We start from the raw sequence: 16,038 nt of genomic DNA, 5'->3' as shown, positions 1-16,038 counted from the left end.
CTTCGCGAAAGGCGATTATTTGTAGGACACTATTCTGCCGCCCCGAAGATAGGACAGAACCACTTTTGCTCTCAATAATCATCACTCGTAGCACCATCAGGTGGCCCGTTATCCAGTGCCCTTTACAGAAGCAATGCATAAAAGGCTGCCCCAAGGATTGCAGCAAGGCCAGCACTGCTATCTCCCAAGACAATACCAGCCGCACTGCTAGCAGTCGCATTGCTTGCGGCATTCTTATCAGTTGCAGTAGCGCCCTGCGTTTTCACAGACTGAGTGTTGCTTCCTGTTTTGGTAGCATTCGCCGCACTGGCAGAGCTGGATGAGTCGAGGCGGGTTCCGTTAGCTGCACCAGTCGCGGTAGTAGTCGCAGAAGCATCACTCGTTGTGCCCGTGGTCTGCAAAGTAGCACTCGCGGTGTTTCCACTTGTGCAACTAGCACTTTGGGGGAGATCAGTTACGCCGGCGCCACCGCAGATCTGCTGTGCGAAATTGAGAGCAGCTGGAAAACGAATAACCCATTAGAAGCCGTCATTAAAGCCGAGCCGGCGCCATGTACCACGCGGCCAGATAAGGGGTGAGAATATTGGGAGGGAAATTTGGACATACAGGTCTGGTCCTCCGCAGAGCACGTAGAAGCAACGCAGCAAGAAATACCAGTGATGAAGGACTTGTCGGAGCAGATGCAATTCACATCAATGGCCTTGCAAGTTTTGGGGATAGAACCGGTGGCGCAGTCTCTCTGGGATCGGGTCAGCTACATAGAACCAGCAATACTCAGGCAGACAAGTTGTCGTAACTGGGACTTACCGCGCAGGGTGGAAGGGCTATCTATAATTTTAGGTTGTACCTAAGCGGGCCCCAGAAAGTATCCCTGGTGGGTTTTGCTCCGATGGCGGATGGCCAATCCGCTTGTTATACATAATGACAACACTGGACATTGTACTACTTCGTACTACTTCGTACTTACTGCTAGGTTGCTGCCCATGCCATTGACTGGCGGCAGAGGATAAGGGAGGTGACGAAATGGGCAAGGAAAACAATAGTTCATGAGACCATTGTCGGAATCCCAGAGGAATGTAGTTATGCATGCCAGTGCACCGAAGTAACCACTGAAGTTGGACAGAAACCAAGATATCTATCTACTCTTATGTCTAAAGTACGAGCCACCTCCAGGAGGGGAGGAGTCCACTTTGCCCGCCACTAGAAAGGTACTCTAACGGATGGCCCAATCGTGTATGAAGATCCAATTGTTGATCTTCCAGCCAGGGTTACTTGTTAAGTTGGAGATTTCAGCTGGACTTGTCAAACTTTCGAGGCCCCAACATGCAGGCAGTGTTCAATTCAGGTGGTCTTCTGGCCCTGATCAGTATCCCTTGCATTTCAATCTGGGTGGGCATCGGGGCCATGTTTCAGTCTTGAAATGAATGTCTCCCCAATTGCTTGCAGCCTCGGATTATGCATGCATGCATGCATGAGCAGCTGAGGAGGGCGTCGATGTGAACAGGGCTGATCACTGCGGAAGGATTGTGTGGCGCTTATTAGCCAATATAAAGTTTCTCTCAGCGTACACCTTGTAAGGTGTAGGCTTGATTCGACCTCCAAGAATTTGCAAGATGTGCTAGTGTCTCTTTGTGTATCACCCTGATGTCCAATAAGACAAAATTACACATGATTGGTATGAGTTATTAGGTATGATAGACTTGCCGTGTCTGATAAATGAGTTATCCCTTTGAGTTACACTACCTCATCCGATCGACATCCTCCAGACAAGTACTTTCAGAAGGATGATCAGAAGGCTGGGGTCCACGATCCAATTTTGGGTCTGGCCGCCCCCGTTAGAAATAGAGTACTAGACTAGTTCGTTCTTTCATAGCCAGTAGTAAATTCACCCGGGGCCTCCTGACCCGCGCCCACCAATTTGGTTCTTGATGCTATACACGAACTAGGGTTTGCAATTATTCATTACTACCGCCGCCCTTGCAGAACGAGAATGTCCGCTCGGGACAACCCATCATTTACGAATTTCTGGAAGGCAGAAATTCCCCGCAAACTGCATTCCCTCGTTAAGGAATACTTCATTTGTGAACACTTTGCATGACGAATTCCCCGCCTGATCCTCGTGGGACCTTGATTTCTCCTTCCAGAGTCCCCAGCCGGAGGAGTCTAGGCGTCCGACCATCAACAATAGGCTTCCTTGTCTATCTTTCGGTTGATTCCACCTTAGCCGGTGACTGTTGGCTCTGGTTTCTTACTGTATCTGCTTGATTACGATTAAATAATACCATGGGGCTTGGCGTGTTGGATACCAAGCGCCCTCATGTACCAGGTAGGAACCATCTCATGCACAACCATGCTGGTCTCTGCAAAATACACTGAACACTGCTTCTGAGTAGGGACTACGGACATACTTGAGCGAGAGCACTCCAACAATGAGCCGGTCATTGACTCGAATCTGAAATACGATCGGTCGGGCTCTGTACCCATCCTACTTGTCCCTCAGCCAAGCGATGATCCCAACGATCCATTGGTGTGTTGAAGTCACTCTTGAGGAGCTACGAGCTACATGGGAAATAGCTGACAATCTCGAAACAAGAACTGGCCACTCTGGAAGCGCGATGTCACGCTTCTGGTTCTGTCTTTTGTCGCGGTGCTGTGCGCAACGACAAGCTCGCTGATGGCTGCCAACACCGTAACAATTGCTCTTTACTATGGCAAGAGCTTCACCTCAGTCGCGCTTCTAACCGGGTACCATCTCTGTGGTGTTGGAGTGGCTGGGATCTTGATTGTACCTACAGCACGAGTTTGGGGAAAGCGTCACCTCTTCCTGCTCGGAAATGCCTTGATGGTGGTGAGCTGTGCCTGGGCTGGGGGCAGTAAGCACAACTACCAGAGTCTGTTATGGGCTCGCATTTTCCAGGGTATTGCTCTTGCTCCATTCGAAGCTCTGGTCAATGCATGTGTCGGTGACTTGTTCTACGTGCACGTGAGTATAAACCGCATCTCGCGGACCTCACAAGCACATGCTGATCAAGCAAACAGGAACGAGGCAAAAGGATGGCACTGTCCAACGTTGCTCTCTTTGGTGCAGCCTTTCTTACGCCAGTACTGGCGGGCAAGATCACACATACCCTTGGATGGGACTGGACTTTCTACCTGGTAGCCATTTTCGCGGCGGCAGCACTACCTCTCACATTCTTCTTTGTCCCCGAGACAGCTTTCAGGCGACCGGACTACTTGAACGCTGACTTCGAATATGCCAACGATCGCTCCGCCTCGGAAGTCCAGCTCAAAAATATCACAACGTCGGAGGCTACTCCAGGGCCCGACAATCAAAAGCAGACCTCATCCGCAGTCGAGCATCACCAACCTACGTCCTCACAAGAGCTACCCCGAAAGAGAGAGTCAGAAACACCAGCCAAGGTGTCCTACCTCCAAACTCTCAAACCCTTCAATGGACGCAAAACCGACGAGAGCTTCTTCAAGCTCCTCTTACGGCCCTTTCCCTTATTCTTCCACCCCGCAATCCTTTGGGTAAGCCATGTCGCAGAAAGCCTCATCAAGCCACAAGCTTACGTTTTAACCATCATACCAGGCATGCTTGATCCAGGGCGTAATCATCGGATGGACCGTATTCATCGGTGTCGTCCTAGCCGCCATATTCCTCGGCCCACCCCTATGGTTCAACGAGGTGCAAACCGGGTACCTGTACACGGGGGCCTTCATTGGTTCTATACTGGGTCTGATCCTATCGGGCCTTCTCTCCGATTCGATGAACCGCATCATGATTAAACTCAACCGAGGGAAGTACGAGCCGGAGTTCCGCATCCTCCTCGTGATCTTCCAATTGATCTTCTGCGGCGCCGGGCTGTATGGGTTTGGTATCATCGCTGAGGATGTCGCGCGATATGGATGGCTGGTGGCGGACGTGTTCTTCGCTCTGGTTATTATAGGCATGGTGATGGGCGCTGTCGCGAGTGCGCTGTACATTGTCGACGCACATCGTAAGTATAGCTGCAGATGCGGGATCTATTATGGTTCAAAGCTGACTCCTCCAACAGGCGAGATTGCCGTCGAGTCTTTTACATGCATGCTGGTGTTCAAGAACATGTTCAGCTTTGTGTTGACGTTCTATGCCTATGACTGGCTGCTGCTGAATGGCATCAGGCCGGCTTTCCTGGCCATCTCTAGCATTCAGATGGGAGTCTGTGCCTTGAGCATTCCGATGTGTAGGTGTTGCTTGCTGTTACCCCTACTCGCCCCGGGGACGGACTAACGTGTTTCTAGATATCTTCGGTAAATGGAATCGCTCATTCTTCAGCCGCCATGATATACTGAAGATGCTGCACTTGCGGTGAAGGTACACGATCTACGGATGATGATCTTTGATTATTTGCTTCTTTCTTTCTCCCTTGTTAAGAATACCCCTCATTAGATCTGACAATAACTTTCAGCGATCGCAGCTATATACATTTTTTTGCTCGATTCCAAGTTGAGAAAAAAGAAAAGAAAAGAAAAAGAAACAGAAGTAAACAAAACAATACCCGAAGACTCCCGAGGCTGGAAGGACTCGTTCCGCGTGACCTCTCCGGACAGGATTGAATTAGCCAAGCAAGTAGAACCACAGTAAACCCATGGTTGGATCCACTGACGAAGTGGTAGAGTAAGGTAGCATTGGGGAAGCTCCGGAAGCCATCCAAACGCCTGGAATCCGTCAACCGCGGTTCAATGCAGCCCAGCGAGCCACCTAAGTACCCACAACCGATGAAAAAGACCACAATGGAATGAGGAAAAACAAGAGCGATAAAAAAAAAAAAAGAAGGAAGAGAAAAATCGAATGGAGAGAATAGAAGAATAGACAGAAAGAGAGTCATCAGTTTCATAATCTCATGGTAACCATAATGGCGTTCCGACATATCCAGAGTCCAAAAAAACATGCGCGCAATTAATAGTTCGAAGCAAACACTGTGTCCGATGCAATGACCGCAATCGTTGCAATCTAGAAAATTCCCAGTTAGTTAGAACATAATACTGTAGACTGTATAAATACTGTATGTAGTATTATGCAGTATATATACTCTATGGAAAACAGAAAGATGGAAACTCACCAAAGCCATATCCACGCCGGGAGTAACAATCACATCCAGTACAGGGCGATACCCAAGGCGAGACGCAGGCATAAGCGCCAATTTCTCATTATGGCGAATACTCTCCTTCACCTCGGCAATCTTGCGATCCCCATCCACGATATCAAACAGCGCCAGCACATTTCCATGCCGTTGCACTTCCAATGTCAGGGTACGCTCCTCCGGCTGCTTCCCATCCGCCGCAGCTACATTGTCGAACGTGATGGTGAAATTGCAGTTCCCCCAGCCGGCGGCACTGAAGGATGAGCGCTGGACAGCACCTTTGGCTATCGGGCTGGTTGGGTTACTGCCGGGTAAGGTGACGGACCAGTTGTTCTTGAAAGAAGTCTTGCGGTGTAGTTCGAAGAGTGGGAGGCCCGACGCATCGCGGAACTCGCGACAAGGTCGGTTGCTGAACTTGCGCCCTGTAGCGGTGTAGAGCGTCATGCCGTCGGCATCTTGGATTTTGTATGCCACGGCGGATTGGGCATCGCCTTGAGGACGCACAATTAGGAGGGTCTTGGTGTCGGTAATGTGGTCTTTGCGAATGGCGATGGGGCGGCCGGGGGCTTTGAGGGTTCTACGGATTTTGGATTTCGAGGTGGGGAGGGTTGGGAGGAGAGGAGGTTGTTGTTGCTGTTGCTGTTGTTGTTGGTGGGAAGAGAACCAGAACATGGTGGTGGTGGTGGTGTGGGTGGGTTTCTGTTTGTTTATGGTGTGGCGGAGGTGTAGTAAGGTCGTAGGTATACAACTGGAGCCTGGTAGGCTAGTAGCTATATTTATTGAGGAACAGGAATTAGGAGGATGAGGAATACGAGATGTGAAGGTGAGAGAGGGAGGGGGGAAGAGAGGGTGAGAAAGAGGGGTTCGTAAACGAATGACTGAGACTAGTTTAGATAGATAACTTCAACAATACTTAATCCCTTGGGCTGCGGGGGGGAACGTGCATCTTTAAGAGCCCTGCGATATTATCAACCCTGGGGTATAGCGAATAGCACGAGCAAGGCAGGCACTGCCATGATGACATGACCCCGGGTCCGCGCGCAATTCATCCGGACCACCAGTTATAACAATGGCTATGGCAATTAGTTTCAACACTAAAAGTGATTAGGCGGGACTGGATCTGAAGGCTCCGGGTCTAGTCTACTAAGTTGTTACACAGACCCAGATTTGGTGCTTGCGTGTGCAAGTCTAGACTAGCTAGTGAGTGGGTAGAGAGGTGGATGGAATGCATGATGGTTGTCGCTACCAGACAGTGCATGAGTGTATGAGTGCCTGATCATCCTCCACCGTGGGAATAATGTTCGTCAGACTTGTTTTGTGCTATCTGGTTGTAGATGTAGATATTTAAAGTTCACCATCCCACTAGTGAAGAACTGGAACCATGGAATAAGGCTGAATGAAGGAACTGCAGAAGAGTCAAAAGTCGATGACAAGAGCTGCCAGGCACCCCCGGAAGAAGCAAGAAATGCAACCATTTTCGGGTCTGTTCAGTTCATCATGACATCAGCTCCCGGCCCTGATGTCACTCGCACCTTCCCTTCTCAGCTTCCTTCCTCTCTTCCTCTCTAGCTCTAGCTCTTGCTCTGTTCCTTCCCCAATCAGCGTGTGCAGTCGTTCCTTTCCTTTTTCTGCCCACTAACCGAACTAACTAACTAAACAGTACAGTGCTTTTACTTACTCATACCCTTACTCTCCAGTACTACTACCACCTCATGAAACTCTACCCACAGCATCATCGGCGTCATTAACTTTATCCCCCTCCCCCTTCTTACATACAACACCCACCTTTTAACGTTTCTTCCCTTTTGCTGCCTACCCTTTAACCTTTCCCAATCCCTACCTTTTCTCCTCCTCTTTTCCTCCCCTTCTCCTCCACCCATCTCCTCTTCGTCAGGAATGCCTCGCCTTCTTCTACCCTGTAGACGATCGTCGTTATCTTATCATGGCAACCACCCTTGAACAACCCGCGCCCGTCGAACGCGTTACCCTCGGCCGCTCCCGGTCTGCCCGCTTAGCGGATCAAGGTGAGTTACGATCTGCGTCCTTGCATCCTGGGCTCCTGATCGGCCCTGTGCCCTGTGCCCTGTTAGCCTGTTTCACATCCCTACCCTACTTTATCATATCCCCACGCTGCTATGATCGATGATCTCATGCGTCCCTAATGTCCCACTCTACTTTGTATACCGAGACGCGAATCCACAGCTAACACAACACCATGCACAGCTGCGACAGCCGCTCTCTATGTAACCCATCCAGAACGGAAATTATCAGTTCGTGAGCCCTCGACAGCTGAAACGGAACTAGCCAGTAAGTATCAATTTCGCCTATTCGTATTCACTCGACCATAGGACCAATCCCCCAAAAATACTGACTGTCCGTCTGTTCCCTAGCCTTGAAGGCGACAGGCTCCCGCCCCGGATTTAGCCATGCATCTGCAGTAGCCGCTCTCGCTCACGCCCAATCCAAAGGATGGGGGACAAAAGGTGCCGCTACAACGCAGCATGTGGAAGACAAGCGCGCATCCGATGTGCCAAGCCTGGAAGGCTACAAGGCTGCGGCCTTCGTTCTCAGGGACCGTCGGTCGATCGTCAGCTCTTCCACTGGGCCGTCAGATCTCAAGTATGACTCGTCCGGAGCTGGTCAGACGGTCGAATCACGTTCCGGTACAACAGGCCGAGATAGGACGCGTTATGCGGTAACGGGTGCTTTATATGCTAACCGAAGGAGAGCCGACTCCGCCCCGTCAGAGGCGCCTCATGTGGGAATGGAGGCGGGCGAAGTCCTTGGGGATCTCGACAACGCCATGGAAGCTAGTAAGATCCAGCATATTGCCAACACCAATGCGCGGCTTTACACCGCTACCCCTCCCGTCGCACCAGAGCTCGACGAATACAAGCGGAAGAGCATCCTGCAGGCTGCAGCAGTCTCTATGGCACGTGACATGTATGCTGTTGTTGAGGCCAAGGAGCAGGGCCCCATCAGCCCCAGTCGCATGCGCTCCCAGCGGACAGCGACGGGAGCAGAGCCGATGATCTTGCAACAGGCTTTTAGCTTACAAGATGCCGCAGAGAAGCGGGCGGCGGAGAAGTTGGCCAGCATGCAGGATGAGGCGGCCATCTACCGCGAATACTACGGAATCGAGCCCCAGACAACGCGCTCTAGCTTACAGGTCCGCAGACGAAGGCTATCAATCGACAGTGATGCTTCTTCGGTTGACGCTGAGAGGTCGAAGGAGATCAGAAGCCAAATGTATAGTTTGCGAACAAAGCTCGATGCGGTGGATGAGCGCAGAGAAAAGGACCGCGCGCTCCTGATGGAAGCTGCGAGAAGAAATGTCGACGCTACCATCCAAGACATGGAGATGCGTGTTTATGCCGAGACAGGGCGCGCCCCAGCCGCCATGCAGAAGGAACTGGAGGAAACCGCCTTACTTCGCGCAAAGGAGAGACAAGAGACGGACGCGCAGTACCAGTTCGCCGACCGCGTGAATATCAGCTCCCAGAAATACGTCGACATGGCAGATGTGGAGGCTCTCGCTCGTTCCCGGTTGCAACCCACGTTTGATGAAATCACGGACCGTGCGGAAACGAAGCGAGCTAGGGAGATAGAGCAGCGTCTTGATCAAGAAGAGGCTGAGAGACGAGAAGCCATCCAACGCGAGCGAGATGCTGACACAAGGGCAGAGGAGAGACGCATGAGAGGTGAGTTGTCTTGCTTATTGATACCTTGGAGAGAAAGACTAACTAACAATATGCAATAGCTTCTTTGAAGACCGACTCCAAGTACAAAGAGGAGAAAGCCCGTTTGTGGAGCCGCAAGTCGAAGCGCACTTCCGAGAACGAAACCTATACGTTAACTGGGGCTGTTGACGGAGCAGCAGACGAGGCACGCGCTGAGACTGCGCCGCAACAGACATCCACGGAGGGTGCTCAGGGGACAACTGCAGGCGCTGTTACGGAGACTGCTCCCGGCGAGGCCATCTCAAAGTCCGAGTCGAAGCTGAGATCATGGTTCAAGGGTCGGCTAGGCCGTCGTCCGAGTGGACCTGCAGCAGGCGAGGCTACGAAGTCAGGCAAGGACACTCTGGAAGTGGTCCCTTCAATGGAACCAGGGCCAGCTGCAGAACAGCCAGAGGCTCAGGTGAGTGAAACGGCAGAACAGCAACCAGAGACCCGGGTAGTTGAAGCCACGGGGCAGCAGCCAGAGACCCGGGCCATCGAAGAGACGGAACAACTGCCGGAGCCCCAGGTAGCTGAGAGGGAGGAAACACAGGAAGCTCGAGAGATCTCAAGAGCTGAGCCAGTGCAGAAATCCGAAGACGAAGACGGGCGAGCTTGGGATATTGCTCATCCAGAAGAGAAGGAACCCGAAGTTCCGGAACTACCGGCTGCTCCTGTTGTCCCTGAAGAATCTGAACAGGCAGCTGCCGAGGACGACTCGCGAGGAGCAGCGCTTCGATCTCATCCGGTGACGGCCAACGACCTTCGCGTTATGAGTAAACGGATGTCAGTCAGCGAAGGCCAGGATGAGAAGGAAGCTGTCAGCCAGGCAGGTCAGGAATCCGCGGGAGATAGGCGCAGTCGTCTCGTGAGTGGGTTCAAGAAGATTGTTTCCAAGAGCTCGTCGGAGGGTAAGACTGAAGGGATTGGCAGCAATGATATTGCTCGTCGAAGCTCGCAGGCCATCCCCACTCCGGGGGTGGAGACGGAGGAACGGCGGGCGAGCGCGGCGGAACAAGGCCTGTCTGTCCCAACCGTTCGAACAAAGCGAGCGAGCAGCGGGACTGGGCGGGAATCGAGGTTCTCGGAGAAGTTGTGATTGATATGGGTTGATGGCTTGTGTTGTCCGTTATTCTATTTGAATGGGGAGCGCGCGGGGTGTGGTTTGATCTTCTTGTGTAGGAATATCTCTTGTGTTTGTACTGTGTACTTTTACGGGGGAGGGAATTGGGGTACATACCACTAATGTGTCGTCTTCTGACTGATATTACGGTGCTACTGCAGTGTACTTCTGTCTGTAGGGATGGGTGTTTGTTGGATGCGATTGCTGTTTGCTGTGTGTTCAGTCGGATCCAGGATTGGGCAGATGGTGATGGAACCGACGATGAATTCAATTCTGATAACTAGTGTGCGAATAACAATGCAAATGCTTGTAACCGGGGAGATGAGCATGCAACAGCGGGTGGAAACATCAACTATCTGTAGATCGTAGGGAGAATAGAAGCTGACTGGCCCGACGATGGGCGGCACTGCAGCGAGCAGATAATAGTTTGGGCCATAAAAGATAGTAAGTTAGTGTTGTTGATGGGCTGAAGCTCCACCGCCATTTGCCGCGCGGCTCCCCATCGGCGCATCCACGTTTCCCTCCACCTTTTCTGCCTTGGGCCGGACCATTTGGCTATTGTCAAGAGATATCTTGCTGGATTCCTGCATGCTTAGTCCCGTTCGTTAGGTCGATTGGCTGCCCGGTTTGCGGTTTGTTTGTCTTTTCTTTCTCTTTTCGGGTTTCCCACTTCTGCACTTATTACAGCGGACCTCCCAGTCATCACTTCTTGTCCCACTTTTTTTTCTAACCTGGCCTTATTCTGCCTGCCTGCGTTGAATCTTCACAAAGATTATTGCGGACACTGCAATTGTACTATATATAAACCCCTCCTTTTTCTCTCAAAATACATTTAACCCTGGAGGAACAAGACATCATATAAGATAATCATGTCCTCTTCGCATCCCCGTCAATCGAGCGTAGATCTCGATTCTCCGGGTCGTCCCTTCGACAACATTATCAATTTCCGGGACGTTGGGCGTACGATTAACCAGTTGATTGGGAAGAGGTATGCGGATTCCTTATTTATATGATATATCGTATGCTGTGTACTAATGGCTGTTTGTATAGGGTGTTGAAAGAGGGTATCCTCTTTCGAAGTGCAAGGGTATATATACCTACCCACTCTTACATATTCTGTATATCAATGATATATGGAAAAGCTGTTTGAACTGAATACATACTAACATCGTCCCAATTCATTAAAGCTAGACGATGCCTCTGAGCGCGACAAACGCCGTCTTGTAGATGAATTCCATATCTCAACGGTTGTGGATCTGAGATCGAGGTATTTCTTCTACCCTTCAACTTTCATGATTTTTCCTTCGTATTGACGGAAAACACAGTACCGAACATCAAATAGCCACCAATAAGCGCTTAGCTGAACTAGCTGCTGCTGCTGCTTCAACAGAGTCATCATCGTCATCATCATCAACAGAGTCACCCGAACGACAATCATCAACACCACCAGCACCAGCACCAGTACCAGAACCAACAGCATCAGCAACATCAACAGACATCCACCTCCCCGACCTCCCAACTGTCACTCGTTTCCCCGTTAGTTTAACAGGGAAAGCATTCGAGCGGACGCTTCTCTGGCGGTTAGATTGGTGGAATTTCTTGTATGTTCCCTCCCCCCCCCCTCCAAACCTCTATTTATAATCACTAGAGATCAAAAGAAACTAAAGGAAGAAATTTAAAAATACAGCAAAGTCCTAGCCCTAGTAGCATCAGGCTACCGCCCCGCAGCCGTCCAAATAGTCGGACAGCAGGTCATGTCTCCGCGGGGATTAGTCGGACTAGGCATGGATACATTGGATAGTAGTTATGGGGAGATGAAGACGTTGTTCGATTTATTCTCTTCTGTTACATCCACGTCCTCTACCTCTACCTCTACCTCTACCTCTGCCGCAGATGGGAGCGATGAGAATGAGACTGAGGATAGTAGTGCCTATCCGATTCTCATCCACTGCACGCAAGGCAAAGATCGCACGGGTCTTATCATCCTTCTTTTGCTTCTGCTTGTGGCGGATGTGGTGCCGGAGGAGGTGATGAGGGAGGATTATCTCCGTTCTGAGGGCGAGTTGGTCATTGAGATGGAGGAGCGCATGAAGGAGGTGAGGTTGTTGGGGTTGTCGGAGGATTATACCAAGTGTCCGCGGCACTTTGTGGAGACGATTCGGGGGCATTTGGAGGAGAGGTATGGTGGGGTACAGGGGTATTTGGGGACGGTTGGGGTGGGGAGGGAGCAGGTTGAGAGGATTAGGGAGGTGTTGTTGGCTTGATCTATTTATTTTTCTTATTTCTTTCTTACATTGTTTTCTTTGGTATCCTTATTTAAGGGGTGGATGTATAGGTAGATTTGATTTCTTTAGGTCTAGATGATGTCTTACTCGATGATATAATGTAATCATGTCTGCTTTATTATAACGTCTTTGCTGGTAATTATGGTAGTAGTTTGTAGGTGTTACTGACTCTCAATGATCATACATTATCCAGATATTAGGCACGTACTATACAGTCAACGTCACAGATCAATATGTGCAAAGAGGATCGCAGATCGTAAATCCAAACAAGAGGTCCCAAGAGACATCAACATCAGCCACACTATCAATATATCAATCAATTCAGCTCCATTATACAACCACTCCTATCCACGGGGTATATATCGTTAAATATCGTTCCAAAATAGTCAAACCATTTCTCACACCGAGCCCACTCAGAAAGGCCTAATCATATCCGCTGTCCCCGGTAGTAATTAGCATTTGGCCCTGCCGAGTCCGTTGTGACGGGCTCCTCGTAATCGTATGTGCCATCGGGATAGGCCGCTGTCGTCTGTCCATGCCGGGACACCTTCTCGCCCTGCGGCACATGTTTGCGCGTGCGCACCGAGGGCAGCAGGTCGATCACGAAAGAAAGCACGTAAAACGTGAAGATGAGCGCAATCACTGTCTTCCGTTAGTCAATCTATCCATATCTGCTGGAAATCATCTACAGATCACTCACCCCATTCCAGAACTGCCGCTGCGTTCCGGTAATGACCACCCTTGTTGCCGAGGACACCAAAAGCAATGGCCAGCGCGATTTCAATGATGACGAATGAGAGCTTAATAATGAAACTGGCCAGGAGCACTCGGTGCTGGGAGCGATAGAAGATTCCCAAACGCCAGTATTCGCAGCAAATGAGAATGGCGCTAATCAAGTATCCAACCCTGCAGATATGTCAGCCTCGGAGGACTTCTTCCTGTATGCGCAATGAGATACTAACAAGAACATGATCAAAAAGCCATCATGCATATTCGGATGACGAAGAGTATCAAAGATCGAAAGGAGGATCAATCCCAAGGCGCCCGCAATCGAGAAGCAAATGGACGCGATTGCGCAGGCCTTGTCGAATTTGCCCTTGTTCGGGACCAATTGACCCGCATGTCGCAACCAGCGTTCTGACAGGAACGAGAGATCAAGAAAAACGACGGTGACGCAGCTGCCCGCAATGAACAGCGGCTTCAGACCCTGTGCTCCAACGTCGGAAATATAGCTAGAAATTCGCGAAAGGTGTACAATCAGCATTGCAGTCGCATACTAGAACCAAGGTCGCGTGACACCTACGCAATGGTCTGGCCCGTCTCCATACTGGCATATATCGGCGATCCTTCTCTGGCCCAGGTTGCCAGCATCGCAATCAACATGGCTAGAAGGGACTTGTCAGTCTCTGTCGGAACGATTGACCCACAATTGTATAGGGGGAGACGCTACCAATCCATGTGCACGCCGAGATGATCGGGAATATCCAAAATGATATAATCCACATTTTCGCTAAATTATTTATATATGGCCTCCCCTCTTCCAGTGAAGTGATAAGTGTCCCAGTGAGCAAGCGCAGCAATCGGCGCACTCTAGCAATCGTTGCTGCCCAAAAGAAGAGCTGCCGTGAAAAACTGACTCGAGGTAGTATAAGATGTCGCGATGGGCGATCGGGTGGAACGCAGGCGCCGGAAGGGGCGGAAGTGGCTTGTCGTCAATCAATGGATCCCGAGGGTCAGCAGGAAGAGGCAGGTAGGCGGCGTTTGACAGCGTTGGTGACACCTTGACCGACGACAAGAGGGCGAAATTGGCAGCGAGGGGAGGAGAGGAGAGGAGAGGAGGAATAAAAGAGTGACTAAAGGGAAAAGAAGAGCAAAAAGACTGGGTCGGTGGAGAGACCGAGTCTGTCTTTGATTTAACACGCAACTGCCCAGATGGTGACGACGAAAAGGGCCCACCGGCCAGGAGAGTGGCATCACTGCTGAAAGAGTAGATCCCAAAGTCTATCCAATGGACTGCCGGCTGGATCGGAAGCTCTGCAAAGTAAATCCAGAGTGGAAGCAAAGCAGAAGCTGGTATTGGCATTCTTTGCACAGCCAAATGTGCCCATGACCTCATCGACGTCATCGCTCCGCGGTTCCTCGCATTTCAGGCCCCAATTAATTAGTCCATCCATCTTGCTTAGTTACTTACTACTTCTTTTTAGCTCATCATCCCATCGTTTGCCCAGTTAGTAGTCTAGGCAGACACAATTCTGTTCGGATCGTCTTATACAGTCGATACAATGTTTATAGTCAGTCCGTCCGTTTAGGTTTCGGGAACCGCCACCAGCCACGGTGACTTGCATGAACTGTACTATTACGAGTTCGTCTACATACTTCACTGCCACCACGATCTACTACTTGGGGACCTCCCTACGCGTTACATTACTAACATTTACTAATATGATTATCTGGAAAACAAATCATCACTATCAATAGTATCATTTCAGGTAACCCGCTCTAGACGAACTCCATTACGTTTTATACGCGCAAGAAAATCAACCATGGGAATCCACGCAAGAAATATTCTCAAGGCTAAATCAGCTGCGACATGAGCCGCCCATGATAGAAAAGAAAGCAACGTTTTGAAAGGGCACGATTCGGGGGTTTCAAGATCGACTGCTCCGGGGTCGACTGCCTCGCCCGATTGGCCCCCGTGTCGGCGTACTGCCGGCCACGCGGCGCTCAACCATGGCGCTGTTATCGGAACTATTTTCTTCCTCCTCTTCTTCCTCTGGACTGAGACGCCCCTCCATCGCAGCCCCCGGCATAGCAGTCACACCTCGCCTGTTGCTACGCGCAGAATCGTCAAAGACGCTGCGGTAGCCTGACATATATGGAGTTGGCTCGGGGCGTCGACGATCGGTCGGGTACGGCGGCGGTTCTCTTGGATACGGCGGAGGGTACGGAGGCGCCCACTGTGGATCATCGGGAAGGGAACGCACAGAGGGACTCTTCACGCCCACCGGTGTGCGAATCTGAGGGACGGAAGCCAGGCGGTCGAAGGCGTAAGCTGGCTGGAGCGGGGATCGAGGCGGTGCTTGGCTTGTAGGCGTGCGGGCAGATGGCGAACGTGCAGAAGCTGGGGACCCGCCAGAGGCCCCCGAGGTCCAGGCCCAGAACGCATAGGCAGCGTTGTTTTCGGCTAACGGTGAGGGCACGCCATGCTTGTTCGCTGTCGAGGCATTGGACCCTCTCCGCTGCGCTCCCCTTTTGCTGCTGGGGCTGTCCGGTGGCTTCGAGGATCGGCTGCCACCGGGGGAAACCTGGGGACTTGTATTCCGGTAGTCGTGATCAGGAGTGCGGTTTGCCTGCATGCGCTTGCGCTCCAGCGCCTCCATTTCTCGACCCGAAAGTCGTACGTTCTTCTGACCCTGCTTTTGAGCGCGTCGAATTCGTTCCAAGGCTTGATCCACCAACCGTTCCTCCTTGTCCTTCATGGCTAGCTGAACTGCATACGCCACTGTGCTGTCCATGTCCTCACGCAGATCATAGTCCACCCCATCAATCGAATTCATCTCGTCCACATAATCATCGTAATCCATCTTCCGCCTGCGCAACCTAGACCCTCCACCCTCGTCCCGACTCGCCGACTGCCTCGCATACGCCGATCGAGCGTATGCATCCTCCTCCTCCTCGCTGTCAACCTCCTCGATCCGTGCCGCACCGTCCACCCACGGAGCTGCACGTCTGTTTTCTCTCCCCACTCGTGCCCCCGGTGGTCTTCCCCATCGGGGCATACCGTA

The 16,038-nt window shown here is 51.2% G+C and overlaps 7 protein-coding genes across 7 annotated transcripts; 3 read left to right on the top strand and 4 right to left on the bottom strand.

The window, feature by feature from the left end:
* Positions 1-122: 122 nt before the first annotated feature.
* On the bottom strand, positions 123-985 carry AKAW2_31005S (CFEM domain-containing protein; the record flags this gene model as incomplete). Its single annotated transcript, XM_041687582.1, has 3 exons — positions 123-499; positions 607-739; positions 968-985. 3 exons carry the CDS (start codon positions 983-985, stop codon positions 123-125), a joined length of 528 nt encoding a protein of 175 aa, XP_041541452.1.
* A 1,298-nt stretch (positions 986-2,283) lies between these two features.
* Positions 2,284-4,355, top strand: AKAW2_31004A (putative MFS transporter; the record flags this gene model as incomplete). The annotated part of the gene is made up of 7 exons (XM_041687581.1): positions 2,284-2,326; positions 2,394-2,527; positions 2,594-2,983; positions 3,040-3,531; positions 3,593-4,001; positions 4,059-4,226; positions 4,285-4,355. 7 exons carry the CDS (start codon positions 2,284-2,286, stop codon positions 4,353-4,355), a joined length of 1,707 nt encoding a protein of 568 aa, XP_041541451.1.
* A 587-nt stretch (positions 4,356-4,942) lies between these two features.
* On the bottom strand, positions 4,943-5,798 carry AKAW2_31003S (uncharacterized protein; the record flags this gene model as incomplete). The annotated part of the gene is made up of 2 exons (XM_041687580.1): positions 4,943-4,996; positions 5,106-5,798. The coding sequence occupies 2 exons, from the start codon at positions 5,796-5,798 to the stop codon at positions 4,943-4,945; spliced, it is 747 nt and encodes a 248-aa protein (XP_041541450.1).
* Positions 5,799-7,890: 2,092 nt separating this feature from the next.
* AKAW2_31002A (uncharacterized protein) lies at positions 7,891-9,944 on the top strand (the record flags this gene model as incomplete). The annotated part of the gene is made up of 2 exons (XM_041687578.1): positions 7,891-8,827; positions 8,887-9,944. 2 exons carry the CDS (start codon positions 7,891-7,893, stop codon positions 9,942-9,944), a joined length of 1,995 nt encoding a protein of 664 aa, XP_041541449.1.
* Positions 9,945-10,837: 893 nt separating this feature from the next.
* Positions 10,838-12,232, top strand: ptyA (putative tyrosine/serine protein phosphatase; the record flags this gene model as incomplete). Its single annotated transcript, XM_041687577.1, has 5 exons — positions 10,838-10,956; positions 11,019-11,055; positions 11,156-11,235; positions 11,294-11,569; positions 11,656-12,232. 5 exons carry the CDS (start codon positions 10,838-10,840, stop codon positions 12,230-12,232), a joined length of 1,089 nt encoding a protein of 362 aa, XP_041541448.1.
* A 448-nt stretch (positions 12,233-12,680) lies between these two features.
* Positions 12,681-13,758, bottom strand: AKAW2_31000S (Frag1/DRAM/Sfk1 family protein; the record flags this gene model as incomplete). Its single annotated transcript, XM_041687576.1, has 5 exons — positions 12,681-12,895; positions 12,954-13,159; positions 13,216-13,485; positions 13,557-13,638; positions 13,704-13,758. 5 exons carry the CDS (start codon positions 13,756-13,758, stop codon positions 12,681-12,683), a joined length of 828 nt encoding a protein of 275 aa, XP_041541447.1.
* Positions 13,759-14,901: 1,143 nt separating this feature from the next.
* AKAW2_30999S (uncharacterized protein) lies at positions 14,902-16,032 on the bottom strand (the record flags this gene model as incomplete). Its single annotated transcript, XM_041687575.1, has 1 exon — positions 14,902-16,032. The coding sequence occupies one exon, from the start codon at positions 16,030-16,032 to the stop codon at positions 14,902-14,904; it is 1,131 nt and encodes a 376-aa protein (XP_041541446.1).
* Between the last annotated feature and the right edge of the window lie 6 nt (positions 16,033-16,038).

Source organism: Aspergillus luchuensis, chromosome 3 (assembly GCF_016861625.1).
Source record: "Aspergillus luchuensis IFO 4308 DNA, chromosome 3, nearly complete sequence".
In the NCBI taxonomy this organism is placed as follows: domain Eukaryota; kingdom Fungi; phylum Ascomycota; class Eurotiomycetes; order Eurotiales; family Aspergillaceae; genus Aspergillus; species Aspergillus luchuensis.
This window is presented reverse-complemented; position numbering and strand designations above follow the sequence as displayed.